The sequence below is a fragment of the Haliotis rufescens genome, unplaced genomic scaffold (genome assembly GCF_023055435.1).
Source record: "Haliotis rufescens isolate VD_foot unplaced genomic scaffold, xgHalRufe1.0.p SCAF_17, whole genome shotgun sequence".
Classification (NCBI taxonomy): Eukaryota; Metazoa; Mollusca; class Gastropoda; order Lepetellida; family Haliotidae; genus Haliotis; species Haliotis rufescens.
In genome coordinates this window covers 30,780,069-30,800,715 of record NW_025963857.1, presented here as the reverse complement: position 1 = coordinate 30,800,715, position 20,647 = coordinate 30,780,069, and the positions used below count along the sequence as shown (strand labels likewise).

At 41.2% G+C, this 20,647-nt stretch overlaps 1 protein-coding gene across 3 annotated transcripts; it reads left to right on the top strand.

Annotated features, from left to right (window-relative positions):
• Positions 1 to 209: 209 nt before the first annotated feature.
• LOC124142593 (dentin sialophosphoprotein-like) lies at positions 210 to 20,523 on the top strand. Of its 3 annotated transcripts, XR_007221770.1 has the most exons (12): positions 210 to 376; positions 3,100 to 3,209; positions 4,583 to 4,670; positions 6,369 to 6,457; positions 7,758 to 7,811; positions 8,571 to 8,740; positions 11,176 to 11,349; positions 12,425 to 13,347; positions 13,723 to 16,489; positions 17,871 to 17,998; positions 19,472 to 19,672; positions 20,154 to 20,523. XR_007221770.1 is itself a non-coding variant. In XM_046511166.2 (11 exons), the coding sequence occupies exons 1-11, from the start codon at positions 245 to 247 to the stop codon at positions 19,595 to 19,597; spliced, it is 4,752 nt and encodes a 1,583-aa protein (XP_046367122.2). In that variant the 5' UTR covers positions 210 to 244; the 3' UTR covers positions 19,598 to 19,953. The 3 variants fall into 3 exon arrangements, 2 of the variants coding, with proteins under 2 accessions (XP_046367122.2, XP_048253828.1); XM_046511166.2 differs by lacking the exon at positions 20,154 to 20,523 and having other exon boundaries at positions 210 to 367; positions 19,472 to 19,953; XM_048397871.1 differs by lacking the exon at positions 20,154 to 20,523 and having other exon boundaries at positions 19,472 to 19,953.
• Positions 20,524 to 20,647: the final 124 nt, after the last annotated feature.

Below are 20,647 nucleotides of genomic sequence, written 5' to 3'. Positions count from 1 at the left end.
CCGAATAACTTGGTTAATCTCAATCCAGTTGTTCGTATGAGTAAATACACCATTGTCCTCTCTCTTGTCAAATGACAGAATAAATGTTAACTCTCTGTAATACCTTTGAAAATAAGTGTTACGAATATTCACCATTTACATATGCCACAAACATATGTATTGTAAGCTAACATAAGCAGCTTCTTTGAGATTACATCATACGACAAGATGGCGGGAAGTTGGAGTTTGTATTTTGCTCGTCAACATGTTTCGTTTAAAAATGTTCGGCTTCTCCTCAAATAAATCAACCGAACCTACTAACGAGAAATCCTGGATTTTGGACTTTGTTCTTGGAAAAAATTTAAACCCAAAAGGACAAACTGTCAAAGTATGCAGGGTTGGTAAATTTCGATATTTTGTTTATCAGAAAAATGGTACGACTTTCGTCAATTAGGCTACATTTCATGCGTACCATGTTTTCGATCATAACCACAAGCTAAAACTGCTTAACTGGGGGGTTCCTATCGTATACACTAGATATTTCGCATGAAAAGCACTAATGCAACCTTCAAAAAGGGATCAGATTAAAACGGCACCAAACTGGCTGTACTACACCAGATTTCGCTGGTGTAAACTTTAGCACCATATGATATGCATATTTATTATTTGGTACATATTAAACTCTATTTAGCCATTCAACATACATTTACGTAAATATATCGGTAGTGTTTCTATGACATTTGATTGGCTAACAACAGTTTCTTTTATCAACGGGTGCAGGCTAAAACGGCACCTCTGTCCTCAGCAAAACATCACCGATTTCTCGGGCAAAAACGTCACCTCATTTGGCGAAAACGGCTACTAATTGTCGGGCGGAAACGGCACCTCCATTTTTACAAACCATAAGAATGCTTTATATAGATGTATATATGTTTCATTTACATGCTTTATTATGTTATGTTGTAGTATTGTTTATCTTGGACGGGGACACAGTCTGTTATCTGTGGAAACATTCTTGTGATGTCGGCTGCAGGCAGAAATGGGAGACATTTATAAAATATTTATGAAATTACTATTTATTTCCTGCTTACTAAAATAAATATTAAATATATCGTATACCTGTAGTCCAATTTCTTGACATTTCCGCCAGACTCAGTTTCAGCTTGACATCGAGTTGATTTGAGTAAAGGTAATTAAAACGTCAAACTATTTGATGTTTTCTTAATAAGTTAAGTTGCACCTCCCAATCAGAGTCGGTGAGTAAATTGGAATGGAGGCTAATTTCTAATGTAAACTTGTTTTAAGGCAATAAACATTTCACAATTATTTGTTTTCAAGTGACTATGTGAGTCTAATTTCAATTATTTTACTTCAAAGCATGTAATGTTTTCACAATAAGTTTAGTTGCTCCTTATCAGTCTGCAAGTAAAAAAAAGTTTCTAATTTAAACTTGTTTTAACATTTCATAATTATTTGTGTTTGCAAGTGACCATGTGAGTTTAATTTTATGTATTTCAGCTCCAAGGTAAAAAAATAATAAGTTACAGTTTTCGCCCGGCAGATATTAGCCGTTTTTGCTTTAGACAAGGTGACGTTTTTTCCAGTTGGACTGTTTTTGCTGGGTGATGTTTTGCTGAGTTGCCGTTTTAGCTTTTACCCTGTTTCGATGACCCCCTTCCCAAAAATAAAATGTAAATAGGCCATGCCCACAGACAGAAGTCCTAGGGTTTCCTGATAATAGAGATTGTAGTGCATTATTGCACCAGTTTCGTTTTGTTGTGTTAATGATTACATAAGCAGTCTGTGAAGTTATTATTGCTGACATATTTATGTTTGAGAATTGACTCCAATATGTTTATGGAGGTATTTGCGTTTAAATAAAATATGGATACTTTTGATAGTACCTTGATGCATCGAGGATGTATATTTTTTACTTCTCGATACAAGTATGGATCACAATATAGTACATAAACTTGTTTTTTCTTATTATTTTCTCATTCTGAATAGTTGACTTGATGGGTATTAGTGTGTTATCAGTTGTCCTTTATGAGCAAGTCTATGGACTCTATGCTCAGACTAATGACTGGGTTTTCAACACAAAATTTTGTACATGCATTTTGAAGATACATATTGTGGCTTCTGTATCGGGATATGTATCGTATCATGTGTCACCTGTATCGTGACATCCCAATACAGTACATTACGCAATGATATTGTGAACATGATGGACTAACATCAGTAATGAGTTAATGGTTTCTGAGCTAGTTTGACCTGGATTGACTTATTGTCTGAAGTCAGGAGTTTAAACAAGCATCAGTATATTGTGATTATGCAAGAAGTTTTCTGGAATAGTGTCTTCAGTGTCAGGCATACGTACAGGACAAACTCCTAAATGTCTGGCTTATTTAATTGTAATTTGTCCAACTGTTCCCATCCAACATTAATCATTATTTCTGTTAAACAAAGTCTTTAACTTATGAGATCAGTTTTCCACTTATTGACAGTTATCTTTCTGATTCTATTTACATTTTAAGCAATCTGTACCATCCACATTGTCGACACCCAGTCTTGACAAAACATATCAATTGCTCTCTGCTAAAACTCTTTGAGATAAGCAAACTCCTTTCGAACCCTCTGACATTACCATACATAACCAAACATCATGAGCATGGATCCACAAAATTGGGATACGATGACATGCATCAACCAAGTCAGCAAGGCTGACCACCCGATCCCGTTAGTCGCCTCTTGCGACAAGCATAGTCACTTTTTACGCCAAGCATGGGTTGCTGAGGACCTCTTGTAACCCGGATCTTCACAGGTCCAGGGCTGAAGTGGTACCATTTGCTGTGTGTCGGGGGGATTTGTCATTTTCTGATAACTCTTGTTTGTCTAGGTTGCAACCCAGCAACACTGTCTAAGAGAAAGTACCATTAGGAGTGGAACAAAACAGCGATATGTAACACTATGTGTGTAAGACAGTTGGTTGATACAGATTTATTTATTTTAGTTTAATTAGAGCTGATTGTTTAATAAAGGTTGAATATTTGTTGTTACTGTGATAAACAATGTAACTGGGTAACAACTGACCAAGAATGTAACCACTGATCCTATTTCCAGCATGTCACTGGACCCCTGGATGATGGGAGTGTAGTCAAGCAAGTCTCCGACTGTTCTGTCTTCATCAATGCAGTTTTTACACAAGAAGCCATTGACAACTACAACTTTGAGTAGGTTCCTGGCATCAGTTTACTTCCACTTGTTTTTATCTGGATGAGATTTTTAGTTGAATCTTTTTCATGCAAGAATATCATATGTTAATAATAAGAAGTGTTTTAAGCGAACCTTTTCAAATATATGAAATTTACAATATGAACAACACATGGCTAATTATTTTTTTGTTATTTAATGTCATTCTTAAAATAATTAAGGTAGTTTTAGAAACCGTGAATTAACACCATGCCTGGGTCAACTGTCCAGTTATGCTCATGATCATATAGTGAGTGAGTTGCGTTTAACGCAGCTTTTAACAGTTTTCCAGTTTTATCGCGGCGTGTCAGGAAAATGTGGCAGGAAAGCCCGAAGTGATGCAGGTGTCAGACGTTGACCACTTTGGTGAAATCCACGAGCACGGGTATGGTGCTGACAAACATAGAAACATAATGAGGGCGAACCGGGATTCAAACCCACAATCATAGGTTTCTGGTGTGCCCAAGGGACGCAATTCTGCACAGCGAAATGCGTCGCCTTAGACGACTGGGCCATCCGTGCCCCCAATGATTATATAGCACCAAATGATTTGACGCCATGTTTGTTTATAGAGCACTCCTACATCATGAAGCTTCTATCTTGCCTCTTTGGAAATGTTAGACAATATTTTGGGGGGCAGCTAGACATTGCATCCATGTATGGAGCTTATTCTTTCTGCCAGTAGACCTCATTTGCATAGCTTGATGATGATGCCAAGTCCATCAGATTTGGTTGATCACCCTCATAACAATCCATTATGTGATAAAACTATGTCAATATAAATGACATTCTTTTTGTAATTTGATCTTACACTGACTAAGGAAGATGCAATGTGTGACCTGGTTGATACTGTGTGCCATCATACTCTGATAGTATGGACTGTTGCTCATGCCATCAACCACTGGTTTGCCGCGCCCAGACTCAGTATTGTACAGTCCAATGGCTGGAGTATTGCTGACTGTGACATAAAACAGAATTAAGACCATGCATGTTTCTTCTTTATGAAAGTCAGACGACTGCCTCTATGGTTTAGTAGTAGTGTCCGCCAGGATTGTGGAAGGTGGTGGGTCGATCCCCGACTGTCATACTAACAGACGTTAAGAGATTATACTTTTTGTTACCCTGCAACGGGCTCGTCATTGAGGGGCTAAAACAAGGACTGGTCGGCTTGAAGTCAATATTCTGTGAGGTATTCATGTTAAACTGCTGCCACACATACACACATACGTGTATGCACGTCGCTGTATATGTGGAATAACCATGAATGTGATGTTCACCTCCAGTTCACCTCACCTATCAAAGTCAGAGTTCAAGTTGACTTTATGTTTATGGTTGTTTTTTCCAATTTTGATAGTGACGAGTCTTGCACACCTCCGGAGTGGGATCAAGCCATTCTGATTGTCAAAGATTATCACCTCAAGTTTGTGCCAGCTCCAAGCTCTGTAAGTATGAAACTATTCACTTCCCCACTGGTCAAGGGGAGACAACCTGTTACAGAAGTCCAAAGAAATGTAACTGTGTTTTCTCCCTTTAGCCACAAGCTCAAAATCTCAGCCTGAGTAAATTGTATGATCTTTCAGTTGAGTAAAATATGTTTGCTCTTATGCCAGAAACCAATTTGTATTTTTTCATTACATTTTTGTGATGAAATGTGAATGAGTAATTGTTTTCTGACACTGAGATTTAATCCATATTAAACAGGGATATGGAAAATCAAACAGATGTTAACATGTCCTTGGGCTGTCAATATCTACTTTTGCAAGCTGAATGTTGCTTGTTATCCCCCGCCGCGCGAAAGCGCGAAGCGGGGGATATAGTATTCACGACCGTCCGTACGTCCGTACGTCCGTCCGTACGTCCCACCTGTTTGTTGCCGCGATATCTCAAGAACTAAACACTGGATTGTCTTCATATTTGGAACTATGGTGTATATACAGACTCCGCAGACACCAGTCGGTTTTGGTGACCTTGATCCCATTTTCAAGGTCACAGCAGACAAATCTGCTTTTAGAGTTGGAAAACGGTGTTGCCGCGATATTTCAAGAACTAAACACTGGATTGTCTTCATATTTGGAACTATGGTGTATATACAGACACCGCAGACACCAGTCGGTTTGGTGACCTTGACCCCATTTTCAAGGTCACAGCAGGCAAATCTGCTTTTGGAGTTCGAAAACGGTGTTGCCGCGATATCTCAAGAACTAAACACTGGATTGTCTTCATATTTGGAACTATAGTGTATATACAGACTCCGCAGACACCAGTCGGTTTTGGTGACCTTGATCCCATTTTCAAGGTCACAGCAGGCAAATCTGCTTTTAGAGTTAGAAAACGGTGTTGCCGCAATATCTCAAGAACTAAACCTCTCGATTGTCTTCATATTTGGAACTATGGTGTATATTCAGACACCGCAGACACCAGTCGGTTTTGGTGACCTTGACCCCATTTTCAAGGTCACAGCAGGCAAATCTGTTTTTGGAGTTGGAAAACGGTGTTGCCACAATATCTCAAGAACTAATCGCTGGATTGTCTTCATATTTGGTACTATGGTGTATATGGCGGGGGATATTTCGTCACTCTGTGACAAATACTTGTTTTTTATGCTATAGCCACAATTTATTGCAGCTTGTGTATGGCAATTTGTGACCAATAGTTCCAAGCAGGGGGTACCATGTAGAGATAGCAAGCACTAAGATCTGATTAGACTGAGACTGCAATTATGTGGATATAGGTATAGCTAATGTTATGGCTTTGTACAAGTGATAACAGGAAGAAGAAAGAGGAAGACGATCTAATGCTTAGTTTAACGTTATGGCATTGAATTCAAGGTTAAAATACCTCTGAATTTAGGAAAATCAGAACTTTGAAAAAAGACATTTTTTTAAAAAGTAATTACTTTCCCTCTCAAGGTGCTAAAGGTGCTTAGTTTGGAATCCTGCTTAGAGAAATTTCAAACTTGTTCAAAGACACCAGAGGTGTAACAATGTGCTTGTCTGACAGTTTAACATATAGCTGTTTACAAGTTGTTTGTTTCCACATCCCTGATTCTGTGTTGACTTAATGTAGGTCATCTTATGTAGGCAAGTGTGCAAATCACTACCTTTTGTGGTAATGAGGAATGTTTTGATATATTTTTGCAGAGTGACTGTGAATTTCTTCTGGTCATCGGCAAGTTTTCACTGCTAGATGTTCATGATGGGTTTTACAGCAAGCACACAGCTAGAGATTGGTAAGTGTCAGCCAACATACAATCTTGTTAACATAATGATACTCGTGCCACAGATATTGCCTTATACAGGGAACCCAGTCATCTAAGATGCCACAATTCACAGTGCAGGGTTGCATCCCTTAGGTATTCCAGAAACCTATGGTCGTGGGTTGAAATCACATTTCTCTATGATTTCTTGATCAAACTCATTCACTCACAGGAAGATAAATAGTTACTGGATCAGTGATATTTTTGATGCCACACACATGATTTATGTGGTAATGGCATATTCTACAACACGTGACAACTAGAAAATTGCCTTGTATTCCACCTAAATTTCATTTCCAGTAGGCTGCTATCAGATGACACAAAAATAATATTCATTGGTGTGGAATCAAAACAAACGGTGAACTCCATGGAGTTGGTGAAGTAAAATTCCTCATGCCCAATTTACACCAGTAAAGTAGTTTGTGTAAAAAGTATAGACATGTCTTTGTGGTGATTTACCTATGTACCTGTAACCAAATATGGACTGTGGAACACATGCTCCTTTTTGTTTAAATCCTTATTTGGACAGTCGTGCCGCAAGAAACATAGCATGGCAGGAATAGAAATGTATTTGTGTTCAAGTGTGCTAAAGATGTGTAGGTGTGCTCCTTGGAATGTAACAAGATGAATGCTTTTGTGAATGACATTTCACCCTGAGCTTGATAATATGTAGTTCTAATTTAGAATATATGCCCACTTCTTTTCATTGAGGTTCAGGGGGCACGGGGCTCTGCGATTCGCTGTGCAGAGTTGCGTCCCTTGGGCATACCAGAAACCAATGATTGTGGGTTCGAATCCCGGTTCGCCCCAATTATGTTTCTAGGTTTGTCAGCACCATACCCGTGCTCATGGGTTTCACCGAAGCGGTAAACGCCTAAGACCTGCATCACTTCGGGCTTTCCTCCCACATTAACATGATTAAGCTGTTGCGCCATGATGTAACTGGAATACTGTTAAAAGCGGCGTTAAATCAAACTCACTCATTCACTCACTCACTCATTGAGGTTCATAATAACCTTTCCTCAGGTATTTTTGCAAGTCCCACTGTGCATTTTAACATTTTCAATGTGTTTTATCACGTTTATTTTTGAGTACATTTATCACTGGCTTCTTAAAATAAACATTGTAACAAGATATTGTTGTTATGAAAAATATGATTTCTAAATGTGAGCTTCCATCACTTGGAACTTATTTCATCCATTCCATTGCAATGTTAACCAAGCATTTGGCTTTAAAATACAAGAGATAACCTGCATGAACTTACTTTCCTCAGCATGGAAGATCCACAAGTACAGGTGGCAGTCGGTGCAAAGTGGACCCAATGGATGTAAGTTGCATACCTTGACTTCACCATGTTAAGTGGGGCAGATAAAGTGCAAAATATTGGGGTTTTGTTCAAATGATGGCACAAGCATGAAACATCACCTCAAAAGTCCCGTTGGTATGTATATTGAGAAAATACATGTTAGTCACCTGAAAATCCAAGATGGCTGCCACATTTTAAGATGGCCACCAATTGTCTGTTTGTGATGTAGCATTTCATAGATGTCATGACGTTGCTGTGTTGGTAGTGGTAAGACTGGATGAAGTTTGTACTGTGTTCTGGTGAAAATGAATCTGTAAATCTCAGGAAAAAACTAACTAATTCTTAAGTGAAATAATCAACTTACCATATTTGACGTAATAAGCGCCCAGGGCGCTCTCAAAATTAGAAAAAGGGGCTCTTATTAGAATATAATTTTGGTGAGAAAAAAACAGAGTTAAAAGATTGTTAATTTCGTGGTTTATGCTGACAGCCAGAAATGACACAAAAGAAGAATCTGTGCATATTATACACGATAGATATATTTTCCAGAATTTAACTGCTCATAATTAAGGGTGCATGTATATATATTATACACAAATAAATAAGTCCTTTGTACATTCATCAATCGGAAGGGGTGCCAATTTGGATTGTTCACTAGCCAATATATTAGCAAATATCGCCGTGGGCGCTTATTAGAACAGGGCAATTGCTTCAATTTGACTGTTTTTCTCAATTGCACACTAATGATAGATGTTAGAGACTGTGACTATTGTATTACAGGGCTGAAAATAAGGACGAAGATGCCAATAATGAGGAGTCCCAGTACACTGGCACCTGTCAACTGAGCCAGTTGCTGGAGGAGATCGGACAGCCAGACACACAGACTCACTCTCAGACACAGGGGAGCTTCCAGCTCAACATACACTCTGACGACAAGATGAGTGGGCCAGGTAGGACTAGTTGAATTTGTTAATCAGAGGTTTCAGATGTTTACATTTTACCTCGTTTGATACTCAGTAGCACCATCATATATGTACCTTTCCCGCGGTAGAGGTAGAGCTGATAGAGTGGGTGAAGGAGCGTCAGATGGCAGGTGTGGGTATCAGTACGACAGATATCCGCATTAAGGGCCTCGACATCGCCAAGAAGTTAGGCATCGCCCCAAGTGAATTCAAGGCCAGCATTGGATGGAGTCATACCTTCATTAGTCATCATGACCTGTCAATCAAACGAAAGACTCACATTGCACAGAAACTGCCAACTGATTTCGAAGACAAGCTTCAAGAGTTCCAGAGATTCGTCATCAAGTCACGAGAGAGAGAAAATTACAGCCCCGCCCAGATCGGAAATGCAGACCAGACTCCTGTCACCTTCGACATTCCTTATCAGCAGACGGTCAGCTTCAAGGGAGAAAAGACAGTCACCATCCGAACAACATGGAATGAAAAGAACCGCTTCACGGTTATGCTCTGCGTCACGGGAGACGGCAACAAGTTGCCACCCTATGTCATTTTTAAGAGGAAGACTCTACCAAAGAATTAACCTTTTCCCAAAGGAGTCGAAGTCCGAGTTCATGAGAAGGGGTGGTTCGATGGAGACCTTACTGAAGATTGGATCAGAACTGTTTGGGAGAGGAGACCTGGTGGCCTGTGTACACAGAAGAGCCCACTAGTGCTAGACGCATTCCAATGCTATCGTCGGCGGTCAGTGAAGAGACAGTTGAAAACCATGAAGACGGATTTCGCCATCATACCCGGGGGGCTTACAAGTCTTCTTCAGCCACTGGACATCTGTCTGAATAAGCCATTTAAGTCCATGCTTCGATCCAAGTGGAACCAATGGATGGCAGAAGGGCAGCAAACAACGACAGCAACTGGCCGCATCCGTCACCCGGAACTATGGCGTATGTGCACCTGGATTCTTGAAGCTTGGTCGGAAATCCCAGCTGAAATGGTTACCCGTTCTTTCAAGTGTTGCATAACTTATGCCTTGGATGGAAGTGAAGATAACATCCTTTACGAAGATGAAGTAAGAGAGTTCGCCGAAGACGATGATGAAGAAGACGTCCAGGAAGTGTTTTAGGCCGACAACATCCCTGACAATGTCATGGACAACATCTTCAACAATGACACTGCAAGCGACTTCCTGGGCTTTGACGGAGATGAAGCTATTTATGAATGATTCATAAACATTATGAAACAGTGATAGAGACAATATAGTGATTGTTTGTATATATAGAAATGTATATTAAATGTGAATATTATATGATTGTAAAATATGTATGTTTGGAAGTGCTTAAAATATATGCAATGACTGAAATATGATAATGATAAATGAAAAGAATGATGGCTTTAAATATAAATTAATTTATAACAGTCTAAGAATCATTTTGTCTTTACTGCAATATAACATGATATAATGTCACGGGTGAATCCCAGGGTATGAAACGGTTTTCACCGGTCAGACCTATCAGTGACTTTGGTTGAGTCACGTGATGGAGCCACGCTATACCATAATGAAAAAAATCAAAACACTGACTATAACAGAACAAATAACAACAATTTCAAGTTATTATGGGTCGACATAGTGGATATAATATATATTTATTCATTCTTCGTCAACAACAAGTCGCAGATGGCGTCAGTCAAGTTGGTAGGCTGTAAATAACGGTGAGCGGGTGGGATTGCCTCACGCAGGATTTCGCCTAAAATGACATGTTTGAATGACCTATGTTAAAACGATATAAGTAAATATAAGTAAATATACATATGTAATACTTCTTATAATAGTATTCAATGTTCATTTATTCTAATAATGTTCATTTTAATACAAAAAGGGTACAGACGAATGTATCGGTAGTTTATTCAGTTTGTTGACACTTGATTTCCGGTATACATGCTGGATGTTTTGTTTACCCATGGGGGGAAAAATACCTGAAATCTTATGTTGGCGTGTATAATGCGCAACCCCCTCTGTGCGGTTTCATTTTCTGAAAAAAAAGTGTGCACTTTACACAAGAAAATACGGTAAGCTAAAGTTTTAGGTGAGTGATATTAAAACAACATAAAAATTATGTCTTGTTGATCATTTTACACAAAGTCCTGTAATGTCAATTCCTGGCTGGGGGCACTAGTGGCCCAGTTCTTTTAGATGCTGCTATTCACTCTACAGAGTTGTGTCCCATGGGTGTGCAAGAAACCTTTTATTGTTGGTTTTCATCCCAGTTCACCCTGATTATGTTTCTGGGTTTGTCATCGCCAACCCATGCTTGTGTTTTCACGAAATTGGTAAACCTAAATGTAAAAGACCGAGCTTTCTTTGACATAAAGTTCTTTTGTACTTGTGCATAGCAGGGATTAGCAATTAGATGTGGTCTGTATTACAGAAGCAGGACCAAGCAAGGCATTACCTGCACGAGGTCATCTCAGTGAGGCTGTGTCTGCAAGAGCTCCTCCAGGGGAGACAATGGTGTCAGCCTTGGCAAGGATGAAACAGACAACTCCTGTGGCAGACTTGATTATCCCCCCTGAACAGCTGGCGATCCTGGAGGCCCTGGAAGGTATGGACAGAAAACCGTTTCAATTGTTAAAGATTTGGATACAGACATTCCTTTCCTTATTGGCCTCAGGGCCCTCTATATCCTGCTGGTGTTGCAATGGTTCAGGGACATCGGGCATTCTGGGTAGAACAGGGCCCCCAACAATCTATACTGGCAGGCTCGATTTTAGGAGCTTGATTTAACTTGCTCCCGGTGCATGTTGACATGCAAAACAAGATGCACCAAAGAAAACCAGGTTGCAGCCTGGTCTCATAAGTTGAAACATACCAAGGTCTGTTGCCAGTGTCACATAAATTAATGAAGCATTATGATAAAACGTAATAGGAACATGTGCACATCATCTTGAAGCACCCACAGTTGGATGATGTCACACCTATGAAAGCATGACGAATTACATGTAACACAAGGATTAGTGATGTAGTATGGATATTAAGCTTTAGAAGTATTGAGTGTGTTGAAAGATTGATTTTTGTGGACAAGTTCAGAATGTTTTGGCAAGTGCATGTAGACATAAATATTAGGTGCATTTTTCAAAAATATGTTGCTCTTGTGCATGTTTTACACAGCTAAATTGAGCCCTAACTGGTCATAATTTATTGGGCTGTCAGGCTCAGTGACTTGGTTGATGTGACATTAAACCCTGAAGGCATGGGTCACTGCTCTGAATATCAATCACTGATTTGTCCCAACCAGAATCAATATTTTGCCCTCATGTGGCTCGAATAATGCAGAGTGGAGAATTAAACAACAAACAAACAATCATTCAAAGCTATTGTATTGTGAATATGAAGTTCCCTTGTTAGGATGCAAGGAGGATTGTGTTACGGTTAACCTTGTAGTTCTTTAGTTATTAATATTGATGATTGGCTTGACTGGCATAATGCTGTATGTTTGAATGTTTGGTGCTTCAGTACTGCCCTAGCAGGAACTCCTGCATATTTATGTGAAGATTGTATTATTTTATTTCCATGTTGGATTGACACAGTGTGCACACTGGTCTTTTTTTTTACATTTTTACCTCTTCAAATTTAATATATTAAAGTCAATTCTTAAGTTATGCTTTCTCTGTTTCCAGAATGGAAAGAAGACTACCACCCTCAGCCTTCCCAGGATACCACGAGTAGTTCTGACTCCTCCAGACCAAACTTCTCACAACCCACTCTGGCAGAATCTCCAAGGAAGAGGGACCACACCGGTGCGTGCAAGTCCTCCGGCAAAACACGAGACAAGAGTCAACTCCTCAAGCCTCAGTCTCCTGCAAGGACGGACATGTCAAAGCCCTCCTCTACACCAGAAAGTGAAGCTGGTCATCGTGAACAGGAACGGGGAGATGTTCTATCAGATGAAACTAGCATCACAGACAGACAGATTCAGCCCAGACCTGCTTCTTTCAGTCACAGTGTCCAGGAAGATGCTGATGCAGAATGTCACCAATATAGCAACAAAAGAGCAGACGGTCAAGGAACACCCAGATCCAAAGACGTTTGCATCCTTAAACCAAATTCAGCAAACACAAAACCTGGATATTTCTCTATCAAAGGGATATCTAGGTTCTTGAATAACAATGAGAGTCCACGGGATAAGAGGATACCTTTAGCAGAAGTTCAAGGACAGTCAAGGATAACGGATACACCTGAGGAGCAAGTGGGGCAGAACGCTGACAGTGTGCATCAGTATGATAGATCACCGAAAGGATTCACGGCAGAGTACATGAAGTTTTTAGATTCATCTAACAAATTCAAGAAAGGTTATCGGAGTGATTCATCTAACAAATCCAAGATGGTTGATAAAAGTGATTCATCTGACAAATCCAAGATGGTTGATAAAAGTGATTCATCTAACAAATCCAAGATGGCTGATAAAAGTGATTCATCTGACAAATCCAAGATGGCTGATCAAAGTGATTCATCTGACAAATCCAAGATGGCTGATAAAAGTGATTCATGTAACAGTGATATTTGCGTCATTGATGTTGTGACCCTGTGCAGTCTGCCAACAGTAAGAAAAATGCATCTTTCATATTAACACATTACCTTTACATATTCTGGGGTCATAATATGTAGGATATCTTAATCCAGTTGTTAGGGATGTAAACAGAATAATGTCATGTAATAAGGGGCACGGATCGCCAAGCTGTCTTGGTTGCTGCAGCTTAATGCACAGTTATGTCCCTTTGTTGCCAAGATCTGCTGATTGTGGGTTCAAATCCCAGATTCTTACCAATCAGGATCCCTGGTGTGTTACCAAATTGTTAACATTTATGCCTGTGATTTATGGTTTTCTTTTAAGACTATGCTGACATACTACGCTAATTACTTTTTGAAAGCTGCATTAAACCCAACTAACTAATTCTGAAATGTATTTTGCTTCCAGGCCTGGCACAAGTCAAGTGCAGACTCTGTGGAGTTTTCCTGTTCCCTGCCAGAAGATTCTCAGAACTCGCAAGACTCACAGATCTCGATGAGCTCACAAAGCTGTCCTAGCTCACAGACATCGCAGAGTTCTCAGACAGGTGCACCGACTGATGCAGAACATGGAGCAGGAGACACTGACATGTCACGCACCTCTGATCTCATTGCAGACATGCAGGAGTCAACCAAGGCTCTTAGAAACAGGTCTGGGAAATTGTCTGCTTCATCTAGGTTGGTTTCGATATCAGAGGACTGTCAGTCAGAGATACAGGCCAGGGAGACAGAACCTGCAGCTGGCCGAGGAAAAGGTTCACACCCTGATACAAGACGAGTCTCCTTTGCCCCGTCTGCAGTGATGAAATACCCCTCGCTAGATCTTGACAAGGTTGGTTCAACGCAACCCTTTGATGTGGTGAACGACTCCACGTATTCCATGTACGAAGATGCCAAATCTCACTTGTCCACCCCAGATCCTCTACCTCGAACAACAAGTCACCTTGACTTCCCCGAGTCCCAGCCATTTGTGCCTTTCAGCCAGGATTTGTTAGTCTCTGATTCAGTTGAGGACAAGAGCAGAAGTAACAGTGACCCGTGTACACAAAAGGACTATACTGATGTTGTTTGTGATTCTGTTGAACATCTGACTGATGCGCACTCAACTGGATACAGTGAGACAGTTATTAATGACACTTCCTTCCATCACTCCACACAGACATCTGGAGTGACAAGAAAGTCAACACCAGACTTTCTTATTTCACCTATTAGAAGAGTGACAAGAAATAGCAGAGTAGACTCATCAGACAATGGTGATAAATCAGGCAGCGACAGTGTGTTTGACAGTGCGCTAGATCTGCCTAAAAGTCAGCGCACTTCAGTTGTCGTAGAGTGTGTGGTCCTAGAAGGAGAAAGTCAGAAACATTCAACTGTGGACAAAGCTGTATCCCAGCGTTCTGCTCTAAGATCTGAAGAATCTGTGGAGAAAACTGCTTCCCAGCCAAAACAGAAATTATTCATGCATAAGTCACCTTCGCATGATCATCCCAGTTTTGACGAATCTGATTCTCTAGAACGTATTCCCCTGTCTCATGGACAGTGTAAAGGTGGAAATACTGGTGCCGTGGAAACAGTGGAGGGATTGTGCACCCCTGAAACTGACCCAGAAACCACCACCACAAAGGTTCTGACAAGATCAAAAAGTAAAAAGAACTTCACTGGGTCATCCCATTCCAGGCAGTCAACATCAGACCCTGAAACCTCCTTGGGTAGAAACAGAAGAAAACCGGTCCATAATTTGAAGGAAAACATAACAGAAAAATTGGTTCGATCACCGGGACTTGACAAGCAGAATCAGTCTGCTAAGGAATCAGACTTAGATCTGTCGGATAAAAAGTCTGATTCTGAAATTGTTATTGAGGAATACTCTACTGATTCAGATGTGAGTAAGGTTGGTACGCAAGACCAAAGCCGGAAAGATTCACTTAAAAGTGGTGGAACGAAAGATGAGAGTGCTTCTGGTGGTGAAGACATCAGAGCAGACGTCAGTATCACCATGGATGTGGACAGTGGCCAGAAAGCTGGACCTTCACGCACAGAGGGTGATGTTTCTATGGACGACAGCGTCATCCTGGTGGAGGATGAGGATGAGGAACATGCTGAGGAGATAACAGAAGCAGCAGAGCCACCATCAATATCTGGCAAAGAACTCAGGAGTTCAAACATTGGGAAGAGGGGTTCACAGAAACCCTCTGATAATCATCCAGACAGTCAAGGATATCATAATATTCTGGAGAAGTATATCACTACGAGAAGAACACGGTCTTCCAAACAAGATAATAATGATGCAGATGGTGTTGCTCCACCGAAGCTGAGGAGCTCAAGAGCTGTTGTTCCTGGTCCCGAGGGAGATGCATCAAGTCAGGCCAAGATATCACCAAAATGTACCCAAAACAGCGTGGAGAAGATTGGCACAAGGAGACATGGTACCGGGAAGTCTGTTAATGATGCTGATAAGAAGACTAAGAAGAGGAGTAAACTACAGCATCAGGAAGTACCTGAGAGTCAAGGTCAGGAAGAGGATCAAGGACCAGAACGTGGTCAGGTGCAGAACAAAGTCATTGAGGTAGATGATGCTGAGAAGGATCCAAGGAAGAAGAAGAAAAAGAAGGAAGTTGAAATAATGTTTGAAAAAGCAGTTAAGAAGTATGGCCTGATTGGAAGTGTATCCAAAGGGTGGAAATCTGAAAAATGTTACGGCAAACAACAGCAAAGTGTAAGCAGAGCTAACAAGAAGGATGAAGAGGAGTGGTCGCAGGTGTTGTGTGAGGCTGATGGTGCAACTAGATGTGCAGGACGACAGGAATCTAGAGATGGTGCTCGCAAGGTTCATCCGCCACAAGTGAGAGAGAGTAGTCCTAGTGGGCAGCTCAAAGACATACATGCTGGAGGTGCAGGACGACAGGAATCTAGAGATGGTGCTCGCAAGGTTCATCAGCCACAAGTGAGAGAGAGTAGTCCTGGTGGTCAGCTCAAAGACATACATACTGATGATGGAACTAGTCAAGAACTAGCTGTGGACAGTGACATGCATGAGATAACTGACCAGCTTGACATTGAGAACATCCCAATACATTTGGAGAGAGGGACAAGGGAATTGAAGCAGAGTAAGAGAACACCTGCTCAGCCTAAAAGAAAGCAGATGAAAGGCATTATGCCAGAACCATATTGTAGAGGTGAGTGAAGGAATTATGTAAGTCCCTCACCAAAGAATGCGTGTTTACACCATTAGTAGTTCGTTATATGTCATTAGAACAATCGGTTGACTTCAGTGAAGTATGTGGGGTTGATTTTTCCTGAATATTTTGTGATTTAATAAATACTGTATGAGACTTCATTCATTCAGGACACATATAATTCTTCTAGTGTCTACTCTAAGTGTTATCAGTAGAGGACGTAACGTGTACGCAAGACGGATGCGTACAATTGAGCACCTGAGATCACAAATCACAAATGCCGCGATACGATGAATGCAGCGGTACTACGAGGTCCGAGTATGTATACACGGAATATGTCAGAAATAACATGAAAAAAATGGCGATAACTGGTCGCTAGCTTTGACGTGTACACTTTCAAGTGAATCCAGCACAGAATGACATGTTGACATGTCTTAACTGTTCGAAAATAGGGAATGTGAAGATAGGAAGGCGGATGCACACGTGACCCGCCAGTCACGACCTTGGGTGGGTTGGGGTCTCCCTCGGCAGTAGATGATTTTACATGGCACTTTCATTGATTTCGTGGAGGTGCAGGTGATAACCACAGTGATTGAATTAATTAGTATCAAGCGCTTCACTGGGTACTGCGGACCTCGCCCGTCTCGCGTACAAGAGACAGCAGAGCCGTCTTGCGTACACGTTACGTCTGCGACTAGTTATTATACAATGGCACTACCTCGAGAGGGCAACCTGGTTATTCAGCTCTCTGACAGCTAAGTCTGTCATGTATGTCTTCGAAACTATCACTGTATTTTGTTTATGGTCTCCTTGAAGACTTGCAGGAACTCAGGTGGCTCAGTTGACTTTGGTGCTGCAATTTACTCCGCAGAGTTGCATCCCTTAGGTCTGCCAGAAACCTATGATCATGGGTTTGCCAGATTACGTTTCTCACTACACCCGTGCTCACTGGTGTCACCAAAGTAGTAAAGGTCTAAGTTCTGCATTACTATATGCCTTCCTCCTCCCACATTAAGCTGACACACTGAAATACTGTTGAAAGTGGTTTTCACCAAACTCACACACTAACTTACTTGAAGACATAACACCATTACCATGATTACAGAACTTCCTCCAGATCCCAGTATTGGGCAGTGATAGAAACTCTCACTCACTCACGCACCGCACCGCACCGCACCGCACCGCACCGCACCGCACCGCACCGCACCGCACCGCACCGCACCGCACCGCACCGCACCGCACCGCACCGCACCGCACCGCACCGCACCGCACCGCACCGCACCGCACCCTGAAATTCTACCAGCGCTTGGGATACTTTTAACATCTGATGACGTGACTGGTGGTTTGGTACAAGTTCATATCCTTGTTGTGAATGTTGTAGATGTGCCCGGCCCCCGACAGCCAAGTGTCGGCACCTGGGACGAGGGCAGGAAGGCTGTATGCAGGAGGGTGTCCAGCATCAGGCGGGAGTCTGGCATCGACAGCAGCCAGGATGTCCCAACAACACAGGTACTGTCCTTCTTAGCGAGCCTCTCCCATCGCAATATTAAACAACTACCAAGCTCGTGTTTGATAAATTTCAGAAGTTAGCGAAAGATTTTTTGTTAAATCGTGTTATTCTGAACGTTTTAAGCAGTAAATCACGATATATATTAAAAATATGGAACTTCCCGAATGTATCGTGCTAGGTTACGAGCTGTGACAAAGATTTTTCATGCATATATTTTTGCATTAAACGTTGTGTCCGAGCCGAGAATTCAAGGCGACGAAAGCCGAGATGTCATTTGACTTACATTACACGCGATCGCACGAAACGATGGAAATAATAACTTAGATGTAAGTTTGATTACTTTTAGATATATTTTTGTTGATTTTATTTATCACTTTGTATAATATATTTAAAGATTTGCTTAAAATAGTCTTTATTTTGCTCTTTGACATGTTCGATGCGGACCCGTTGTCGAAATGTGTGTCCGAGAATTTTATTTTCAATAAATTCGCGGGAAATAGTAAATAATTTTTTAATTTATTGATAAAAAATGATAAATTAGAATGGAATACGTATTTCAGACATTGTGATATGTGACAGATTTAATAAATGAATGATATTACAGGTAGATCTAGGTCCATAAAAATATATACTATTTTGACGTGACGTGAGATAAACACATATTGATGATTTGAGATTTGCCGAGCGCGCTCCCCCGCCTCGGCCTCGGTTAAACGGCTCATCGTCTATAACGCCCACCAATTATTTGGACCCCATTGGTAGCGTTGTAGCGAGGGACCACTGTATGCCAATATCTTTTCTGTCTACTGGCTTGAACTTGAATTTGGCAGAAGTGTGAGTAGATTTAAGGATTAGTATATAAGATGGTCTAACTGGACCAGGAGAATGTTTCTAAACTCAGGCTGTGGCGACAGTCGCAGACTGAAATGACAAAGTATGACGTGTGATACCCCACCCTGTTCAAAGATATGATAGTTAAACTTTGACTGTATACCTTCTGATAGAACAATGAAATGCTATTAGGTGAGACGAAATGAGATGGGGCTTAATGTCGCATTCAAGATTATTACACTTGTAGAGCGACGTGCATGCACATGTGTGGCTGCTTGTACTAGTCGGAACTTGTGCCAGGTTTATAATTCTAGCCAGGTTTATAATTCTAGCCCACTGAGATACCATGCCTTAGCTTAACATGGACATGCTGAGCAGCCGCCAGGGTACGAACAAGTACTCCCTTTTAACATTGTTCGTAATGACTTGACCAAAGGCATTAAACTGTCAACCTTTCACTCTCCAGGCAGACACGTCATCCACTACACCACTAAAGCAGTTGAAATGCTATTAAATGTGTTTAATCAACTGTATAAACAATTTTGTCTTCTTGACTCATTATTCTCCAATGAATATGTACCTTTGATATCATAATGTGAATTATGGGACCATAGCATCATGACATGAATTTGTTGCCACAGGTCCTGTTGGACTTCCTGGAGATGCAGCCTCCAGAACATCAGCCTTTGCTGGACCTCCGGGTCCCCCCCGATCTACTGCATAAGATCTGCAGCATCTACAGGAAACCCATCTCGTATCCCCACTGAAGATTAACTCCCCTTGTAGAGTTGGTTCGTGTCTTGATGTATTGAATGTTGAGACCAAGTTGATTATCTTACTTCATAGCACACACTGCCCAGGGACGGAAGGGTTTGGCAGGAAGCACATTAGAAGGCAGGATATGTGCTGACGAAAATAAAGCATTAGAAGAATGCAGACCATCTTTCCTTCCCAGTGTATATATCATTGTTAACATGGCATCATGTTATCGTGTGGCGGGGCACGGGTGGCCCAGTCGTCTAAGGCGCCGCGATTCGCTGTGCAGAGTTGCGTCCCTCTGGCATGCCAGAAACCTATGATTGTGGGTTCAAATCCCGGTTCGCCCCGATTATGTTTCTAGGTTTGTCAGCACCATACCCGTGCTCGTGGGTTTCACCGAAGTGGTAAACGTCTGAGACCTGCATCACTTCAGGCTTTCCTCCCACATTAAGCTGACACGCCGTGATATAACTGGAATACTGTTAAAAGCGGCGTTAAACCCACATCACTCACTCACTCACGATCATTGTTATCATGGCATCATACCATGCAAGCTCCTTTCTGAGAGATACTGAGAAATATACTTAATATGCAGCACTATGAAATGTTATTCAGGTGTATTGCAAATATTTACTTTCAGAAGTTCTGTGTTAAGGGTCCTACAAGTACACTGACAAGTAGGCTAAAGTGGGTTCAGGGTCAGTGCTATTAATTGTTGTTGCCCGACTATTGTGTTGATAATCTGAGTTTCATTTTCTTGTTTATGTTCATGTTGAGAATATTCCCTGCAATAATTGTGATGTTTCTGTATGATGGCAAAGTATGATGAGTGACTTACTACCACTCTGTGTTGTCCAACAATTTATTGTTCCATTTGATCAGGAAAATGTACATTGTATTGATTATGAATAAACAAATGTGTGCCTTGTTCTAAGTCTTCGTCCTGGTCCTGTTAGTCCAGCAATGTTCAGGTGATCATAAATCTTTCAGTGCTCTGAATGACTCTGACTCGCTTAACGTAATCACGACCGCCTATGGTATAGTGCATAGAGCGTCTG

Excerpts from the sequence above, each read along its gene's own strand:
- LOC124142593 (XM_048397871.1), top strand. The coding sequence starts at position 245 with ATGTTTCGTTTAAAAATGTTCGGCTTCTCCTCAAATAAATCAACCGAA. Across the intron at positions 4,671-6,368 it reads TTGTGCCAGCTCCAAGCTCT|AGTGACTGTGAATTTCTTCT; the intron begins GTAAGTATGAAA and ends ATATTTTTGCAG. Across the intron at positions 8,741-11,175 it reads CGACAAGATGAGTGGGCCAG|AAGCAGGACCAAGCAAGGCA; the intron begins GTAGGACTAGTT and ends TCTGTATTACAG.